The following is a 9,052-nucleotide window of genomic DNA, read 5'->3' as shown; positions in this document are numbered from 1 at the left end:
AACAAGAGTCTCAGAGAAGGGAATGACCTGCTCCAAGTCACACATAAGGCAAAAGCAGAACCAAAAGCTGGGTCTTTGGATTTCTGAGCTGGAGTCTTCCCACTCCACAGGAGCATTTCCCATCCTTCCTTTATTTTCACATGCTGCATTGGAGATGGCTAATTCTCCAGATCAGTGTCATCGCTTTGGCTTAGAATGGCTTTGAACTATTTTTAAAATAGCTAAACCCACATCAGTAGAGGGCAACTGGGATGTCCAGAGGAACCTGTCTGTGGTTTTGCCTGTTAGTGGAAGGCTGGGAGCTGAATGTACCAAGATTACCACCAAGTTCAGGGATCTGGTTCAAATGAACTTTATACGAATAACAAGGCCAGCATTCTCTGAGTGGAAGAAAGGGGCAGGAGACTAGTACACTCTTGTATTTGGGGTTGTGGGCTTTTCAAAGTCAGAGTCGGTGGTGGTGGTGGTGGGGTGTTCTGGAGCCTATTTAGCGGCTTGGAGTGTAGAAGGCTAGGTGTGTGAACTACCTTCCAGAAACAAGATTTATTCTGTTCTGAAGAAGTAACTCAAAAGGGCTTTCAGAAAGTTCTTCCCTCCTGGGGCTTATGGAACTGACGCTCTCCTTGACTTGGCGGGTTTAAGTTTGGTCTTGCTTGCAGGCAGGGGGATGGTTTAGGTGACCCTCGAAAAGCCTTCGTGGCCATGTGGACGGGCCTGTCTGCGCCTGTAAGTGTGTGGTGGGTGTGAGGCTCGTGAGTGTGGCTGCCAGTGGGTGTGCCTGAGGAGCTAGGCCCGGGCTGTGCCCGCTGCGCCCACTTGTGGCTCCGAGGCGTCGCCAAGAGGAACCGCGCCTTTGCCGCCTCTGCCGCCGGATAGGAGGACCGAAGGCTGATGACATGAGGGCGCCGTCTCCCAAGTGATGGCAGCGCGTGCTGCCTCGCCGCCTCCGCCGCTCAGCCTCGGACTCCTTACGTCAGGGTAGCTGGGTCCCCCCTCCGCGCGGAAGCCAGCGAACAGCGGGAGAGCAGAGCAGAGCGCGCCGCGGAGACCGGGCGCCCTCACTGCGCGCGAATCCCCGCCGAGCCCAGCAGAGCTGGGCAGGAGGCAGCGCGGCTAAACCCTCGCGGGACGCCGCCTCACCTCCCGGCGCTCCTTGGCCTCGGCCGCCGGGACCCGTGGGGCGCCGGGCTCGTCCTGTGCGCCCCGCGCCATGCGCGCCGGGCTCCGCGGCTCTCCCGAGCAGCCCCAGCGCGGAGGGCAACGGCGCCTGGGCCCGGGCGCCTCTCTCTGAAGTAGTTGGGCGCCCAGAGCCGGGGGTCGCCACGTCGGGGGCGCGGCCAGGACCCGCGGAGTCGGCCCCGAGCGCGGGGAGCGGGGCCGCCCGCGCCGCTCCACCATTACCTCCCCCGGAGGCAAGGAGGAGCTGGTGGCGGTCGCCTCCCGGCTGTGGCAGCGGCGGCGGCGCGCCTGCCTGGCGGCCGTCGGCGTGCTCCTGGCCATGGCGCTGGGACTGCTCATCGCCGTGCCTTTGCTGCTGCAGGCGGCGCCCCCCGGCGCGGCGCACTACGAGATGATGGGCACCTGCCGCATGATCTGCGACCCATACAGCGCTGCACCCGGCGGAGGGCCGGCAGGCGCCAAGGCTCCGCCGCCTGGACCCAGCACTGCCGCCCTGGAAGTCATGCAGGACCTGAGCGCCAACCCTCCGCCCCCTTTCATCCAGGGACCCAAGGGCGACCCGGGGAGACCCGGCAAGCCGGGGCCGCGGGGGCCTCCAGGAGAGCCGGGCCCACCTGGACCCAGGGGTCCCCCGGGGGAGAAGGGCGACTCGGGGCGGCCCGGACTGCCCGGGCTGCAGCTGACGGCCGGCGCGGCAGGCAGTGTCGGGGTGGGGGGTGGCGGAACCGGGGGCGGTGGCGACTCTGAGGGCGAAGTGACCGGCGCGCTGAGCGCCGCCTTCAGCGGTCCCAAGATCGCCTTCTACGTGGGTCTTAAGAGCCCCCACGAAGGCTATGAGGTGCTCAAGTTCGACGACGTGGTCACCAATCTCGGCAATCACTATGACCCCACTACCGGCAAGTTCAGCTGCCAGGTGCGTGGCATCTACTTCTTCACCTACCACATCCTCATGCGCGGCGGAGACGGCACCAGCATGTGGGCGGACCTCTGCAAGAACGGGCAGGTCAGTGACCCTACCCCCACCCCCACCCCTCAATAATCACACAGACCCTCGTTCCTACCCTGCGCCCAGACCTCCTGGGAAACATCCTCCTTTCTCCCAGCCCGCGAGCGCCCGAACTAGTCCCGAGAGGGAGCGCATCACAGCCCCCAGTTTTCCAGTGCGCCCTGATGGTAATGTCCGAATGTAGCTTCGGAGGTTGTGTTCCTTGCGCTGTCCGCTATCCAAATTGCATTCTTCCTCTATTTGCATACCCGCCTGCAGCCCCATGGGCTCCTCTGAAACCTTTAGCTCTGCACCCCTCTCTCCCCTGTGCCCTCCTGTCGTCTTTCCTCTCTGCCCTGGTCCCTGGTTCCCACCTTTCTCCATTGAGTCAATGTCCAGGAAGCCCTCTCTCTCCCTCCTTCCCCGACTTGGCGGCTGCGAAGAAAAGGGGACCAGGAAGGAGTTGACAGTGTTGGAGAGAGAGAGTTGATCCTGTGTGGGAGTGTACCCTGGGGCTGCGGGAGGAAGGTTGGCCCGGGGTGGGGGGTGGGGGGCGCCACGGGGGGGACAAGCAAGGGCCCAGGCATAGGTGCCTGGGCCCACCAGCTCTGGCGGTTCACCCCCAGGTCCGGGCCAGCGCCATCGCGCAGGACGCTGACCAGAACTATGACTACGCCAGTAACAGCGTGGTGCTGCACCTCGATTCAGGGGACGAGGTGTACGTGAAGTTGGACGGCGGGAAGGCGCACGGAGGCAATAACAACAAGTACAGCACGTTCTCCGGCTTTCTTCTGTACCCGGATTAGGGGTGCAGGGAGCGAGAGGTGGGGTGGCTTCGGGCTGCTCTGTGCCCATAGGGGCACTCTCTTCCCCGGCGAGGACCACTCTCTCTTCATGACACTTCCTGACATCGTCGGAAAAGACACAACCCTGCTGTCCTTCCTGCCCCACTCCTGACCTCAGTGTGTCTGCAACTCACCACGCTGTTGGCTGTGCTCCTGGTTCTCCTCCCCAACCTGGGGAGGGAGAGGGGGATGCCTAAGTGGCAAAATGAGCGTGAACCTGAACCCGTGGTGTGGTGGCAGCATAGACTTTGCAAATCTGATTGGACTGGACAGGCCTGGCGGGGTGCCTGCCCTCCTCCTATCCTCCTCCTCTGAGGGCTCCTAGCCTTGGCCTCTGGGAGGTAGGCCAAAGTGAGCATGAGCTCCCTGGCGTGCCCTTCTTTGTGACCTGAAATACTTGTGCAAATGTCCCTATTGGTCAGCCAAAATCCTACCCTCAGCAGAATCCCAACAAACGGAACACCCACCTCTCCATCGCGTTCCTGCCTCAGCCCCATCCACCTCGATGCATTAAATTATGTTTTTAGACTATGGTCTCTGATGTCTCTGTCAGCGTGGCCCCAGTATGGGGCTTCCAGATGTTCACCTTGACATAAAGACCCAGAATAGCTCTGTCTATGCCCTACTTGCTAGACTCTGCCTTGTCTCTGCCACCTGGCCTGGGTGAAAAGATGTGGGGAGATGGGACAGCAACCTGTCACCCTTTGGGGGGAGTCTCCACAGGGCTGGGGTGCAGCCCTGAGCCAGAGAGACCCAGAGGAGGTGCAAGGGACAACAGGAGAGTGAGATTTGAATCTTTAGGAACCCAGCCTCATGGGAGGAGGTCAAAGGGCAGGAGTTTCTGGAGAAGGAAAGGGAAAAGGAGACATTTCTGGAAAAGGAGAGGCATGAATGAGGTATTTGCCATCAGGTGATCTCTGATATGTTTGTCTCTAAAGGGAAAATTCCCAAAGAAACACACCCACTCAGGCACATAGTACACTCAGCACATGGCCATTAACTTACAACAGCTGGGTCCATAACTCTCCAAGGAGCTGGTAGACTGAGGCGATTCTGTGGACCATCCGGCTCCCTGAGTTCACCCTGAGCTGTATGGTGACATAGACTTTCGCTCACATGGAACACCCCTTTTGGATCTTGCCTTCCCTTGTGCACAGCGGTGTGGGGCACCAGCTCTGAACCTGTGTTTTTGCCCCCCCACCCCTTCTTAACCTCACCGTTCAACACTCACAAGTTAGGAAAACACCCTACGTGGTGTTGAATTTTTTTTTTCTTTTTACTTTCTGTTCTTTTTTTTTGATCATTGAGTTCCAATAAACAGTAAGTTTATCTGCAGAATAACTAGTTAGCAACCTGTTAGTATTTATGGAGCTCATTTTGACCAGTTGTTTGGAGAAAAATGTGAAGGTATACACAGAGGCAACCCCAGAGTGTGTGTACCTGTGTAAAATTGGACACACACACACACACACCCCATGTGGATATAGTGTTGTGGTTGTCATTGCTAATTCACATTACATACATGTAGACACATGTGTTCATAAACTCACGTCGATGTGCTGTGTGACAATGTTCATGGCTATATATCTGCCCCCAAATCGCACTGTGCTCAACTTTAATTCCTAGAGGATACTGAAAACTGTGATTTCCATTTAAAAAACAATTATAGCACCCCCCTCAGCTAGAGTCCTGTCTCTGTTGCTATTCCTCTTTATGCTCTCATTTTATTTGAACAATGTTTTATTGCCATTTATTTGAATATTAGCAGTGATTGCATCTGCTTTGAGTCCAAGGATAAAGTGCTCAAAGAGCAAGGGGAAAAACAAATATATATTTGTTTCACCATCCCCTCACCTAAGTGAATCCCAGTTCCTCACCCACCCCACCCCACCCCCACTGACAATGGAACCCAAGTCCAGCTGAGCCCAAGGAACCAGGGAGGGCAGAACTGGCCTCATCTACAGTTGCATCCATATCAATTTCTGATGCCTTGTCGATTGTATCATCTGAAATGCGATTAAAACCAAATGTCTGAGACCCAAATGAAGTCTAATTGCTATGGATCTGCAATCCCCAGCGGGCCCCTAATCCTTTTTGACTTATTCCTCCCCTTCCTCCGATGAGATGGAGCTTAGACACAAAGCCCTCGGTTTAAATTTCAAAAATTAAAATTGACATGCAGCGGTGGCTTTCCTGGGAGCGGGAGGAATTTCTAAGGAGGTGCCCGAGCCCAGCTTTATCCTCTGCATTAAGAAGCAATTTGTACTTCTAACAAAACCCCCCACCACTCCCCTTTGGTGGAAGGGCAGTAGAAATGCCCTGCCTGGGTCTAGCTTTTCACAACACTTAGACGAATTTGAATCTGAGATTCATCCATCTGTATTCCTCGGGTGCAACCGGGCTTCTTGCAATTCTAATGCCCGGGTTGCCAGGAGGTGCTGCCAGAGGTGTCAGCTGCTAAGAGGATGATAGATTGATGAGGCAGCAGGAGGGAGGCAACCTCTCTCTGCGGCTGCACGCTCTCCGTGTCCCAGGCGGCCCCTCATGACCCACTGAGGTCTGTGACCCCATGATCTTCTTGGAGGGCTCCCTGAGAGGGGGCGGGGGACTGGAGGGAACCCTGCCACTTTTGTGTGCCATCAATCTTGGGGTGCATGTGAAATGAAAGAAGCTATTTGCCCCACTCTTCCATTTTGTCTCTGGTTGAGTTTTAAAATAGCATTTTAACTTCCTAATTGCTTTGGGGTCCATTTTTCTCACTATGCTTTTAGGTTGGGATTATCTTACTCACATTTCCCCAGAAGTAGAAAATTTATTATTCTGTCCATCTGGGGGGTGGAGTAATTAGGGCTCAGAGAGGTCTAGTGACTTGCCCATGTTCATAAAGCTTTTAAGAGAGAGAGCTTGGGGAGTCCCCGTGGTGGCGCAGTGGTTAACGAATCTAAGAACCATGAGGTTGTGGGTTCGATCCCTGGCCTTGCTCAGCTGGTTAAGGATCTGGTGTTGCCGTGAGCTGTGGTGTAGGTCACAGACACAGCTTGGATCCCGAGTTGCTGTGGCTCTGGTGTAGGCCGGTGGCTACAGCTCCGATTGGACCCCTAGCCTGGGAACCTCCATATGCCACAGGAGCGGCCCAAGAAATAGCAAAAAGACAAAAAAAAAAAAAAAAAAAAGGCAGAGCTTGGACTTGAACTTACATATCAGGCCTCTGCCTGACAGAACAGAGGGGCACATTCATCTCCAGAGTACCTGGGCCTTTGAGAGGGGAGCAAATGGGTGGGACACACTTCCCCCCCTCATCCTCTGAGGCAAGTGGTCTCAGTGCCCTCTGAAAAATGAGATGAGACAAACCAGACTTCTTTAGGAACATCCCAGACTCCTGGGAATTTTGTTTAATTTGTCTTGGGGTCAGTAGTTTTTTTGTTTTGGGGTTTTCTTTGGCTGTGCCTGTGGCATGTGGAAGTTCTGGGACCAGGGATTGAAACCAAGCCACAACAGTGACAATACCATATCCTTAACCTGCCAAGCCTCCAGAGAACTCCCTTGGGGTCAGTATTGATGGCAGGACCCTTTGACCACCATCTCCAAATGCTCCATGTGGACATGTGTGTCTCCACCAACAAACCACCCCACCACTTAGGGACCACTGACCATCTTCTCCTATAACAACTCTCCCTTCTTCCTCTTGCTGGTGGGGAGGGGCTGTTTTGCAGGAGCAGCAGGTTTATAGCTGAAGTGAGCATGACTGTCCCTGATTGCCCAGAGGGCCCTTTTTTCCATCCCAGAGTCCACATCTAGGTGACTAATTATTTTTCGGACTATCTGAATACATGAGATACATACCTGGCCCTGGAAATTCGGATAGAAGTTTTGCTGCCCATTATATTTTCCTCCTATCTGAGGCAGATGGCTCTCTTGGGCACCCAAGACAAAACATCCAGGCCACCCCCTGTGTGGAGTTATGATGTCATCATGGAGAGACCATATTGGGGAGACCAGTTGCTTCAAACTTCATTGATCATGCAGTCCTACTGGACAAACATTTTTTTAGTGCTCATGACTCATCCCCAATATGTGTATTTGACTTATGAATAACTTATATGTACTACTGTCAATCCATGCTTTAAAAATTCCTTTTGTGTTTATATTCATTGAAGGACCTCCACATTCAAGTCTGTATCTATATCCCAGCTGGCTAACCAAGTTTGGAGACAAGTCGCCTCTCACTGGAACAAAAACAAACAAGGGTTAATCCATGTGTTTCCATTCAACTCGCCATTTTTTCCAGAATCTTAGGCAAAAATAAGTTTTTTAAGACAGCCAGGTAAAGCTGTGCACTTTAATTCTTTGAGTGCACAGTTTCAACCTACACTTTAAGTATTAGTAATGCTTGATTCTGTCTCTTTTTTAGATTAAAAATAAATAGAACTAAAATTTCAATATTTCCTTCTCTTATCTGATTTTGAAGACTCTGATGTTTGCACTGGAACCAAATCCCTGAAGCAGGAGGGGCCGGGTCGGGGGGGGGTCTCTCTTCAGCACTCAGAGGTGAAGCCACATTTTGTGGAGCCTCCTAAGTGGATGCTCTCTCCTAATAGTGCAATGAGTTTATTTCCAGACATCTCACTCTCTCCCTTCATACTGTTCCATTCAGCAGTCATGCTGTTCCCTGTACTTGGAATCCTCTTCTCTGGGTTACCTCCACCCCCACCCCTTTCAGGGCTTGGCAGGCACATTGCTTCCAGTAGTCCCCTAGCTCTCACCCTGGAGGCCCTTTTACAAAGGACCCTAGAACCCTGAAGTCCCTACCATGGCGCTTGCCATGAAGCTGTAATCTCATGTCTGATTGTCTATCTTCCCCACAGACTGCAGGCTTTACAAGGCAGACCCAGCATCTGGGTGTCACTGCTTACCACCCCTCCCCACCCCCAGCCATGCACACCAGCACTTAGAATGGTGCCTGGTAAACAGTAGGTGCTCAGTAAATATTTGTGAAAAGGATGGATGGATGGATGGATGTGGGGAATCCTAACAGGGTAGATTTTGGAAAGATCTCGAGTGTCTGACATTATAGCGGGATCAGAGGGGATCTGCCCAGTAAGCTGCTCTTAACCAGTGGGTCCCCATTCACTCCTACCCCTGGCCCTGAGTTCAAGGTGAGTGGTGAAGACTTGGAAACTTCAAGGCTCTGATTACACCTCTAAGTCAGCAGAACTTTCCAGTTGACATGAAATAATGACTACTGCCCACTGTGGCTTCTGGGCTGACTTAGGTCCCCTCCCTGCCCCCCTGGGGGGGAGCCTCCAGGATGTCCCTCAAGCTTCTGCTTGAGCAGGAGCCTCACTTTTAGTGGGTTCCTCAGCTGATGCTGTTGCAGTCAGGATGCTTTTTTTTTCTTCAAATGGAAACCATCTTTTGAAAAATTGTTGGCGCAATCTGTACTTGCAAAAAAATGTAAACTATATACAGAAATATAAGACAGAAAATAAAAATTCCCTCTCTCCTTATGCAATCTCCTTTCCCAGAGGTAATTTCTGTTAACAGCTTGGTTTGTATTCTTCCAGCTTTTTAAATGTACATATGCATGGATTTGTGGGTGAAAAATATAAAACTCTAAAACACCGGCAGGGTCTGTACCTGCCCTGACGATCACCCTTGAACCAGGCTAAAGAGCCATTTGTACCCAGCCCTTTTCCTTTTCTGCCAGTGTGTGCTGTAGACCACAGACAATGGACTCAGATTGGTTAAACAGATCTCTCCTCACCAGACCTCTAAGCTGTTGCTTACATCCCTGATCTAGCTGAAGAATAGCCTCTGCTAAAAGGATTGCTTTCCCATTCCGATACAGGTTCTGCCCTTGGGTGGGAAAATCTCTCCTAGTCTTCAAAGCAATGTAAACAATGACTTTATTTAATTTTCAGATTATTCAGGTGAGTCCTCTCCTTCTGTTCTCACTCTCTACCTCTTGGTATGTTACCTATACCCAACGGCCCCTCCCCTGGTACTGAGTGGATGAAAGAAAAGAATCAACCCCTGCCAGCCC

General features: G+C 52.8%; 1 protein-coding gene across 1 annotated transcript; it reads left to right on the top strand.

Moving 5' to 3' along the window:
- C1QL2 (complement C1q like 2) lies at positions 1,433-4,219 on the top strand. The gene is made up of 2 exons (XM_005671628.3): positions 1,433-2,182; positions 2,791-4,219. The coding sequence occupies exons 1-2, from the start codon at positions 1,499-1,501 to the stop codon at positions 2,968-2,970; spliced, it is 864 nt and encodes a 287-aa protein (XP_005671685.1). The 5' UTR covers positions 1,433-1,498; the 3' UTR covers positions 2,971-4,219.

Source organism: Sus scrofa, chromosome 15, assembly GCF_000003025.6.
Source record: "Sus scrofa isolate TJ Tabasco breed Duroc chromosome 15, Sscrofa11.1, whole genome shotgun sequence".
Taxonomy (NCBI): domain Eukaryota; kingdom Metazoa; phylum Chordata; class Mammalia; order Artiodactyla; family Suidae; genus Sus; species Sus scrofa.
The sequence above is the reverse complement of the archived record's forward strand: the minus strand, read 5'-3'. Positions and strand labels throughout refer to the sequence as shown.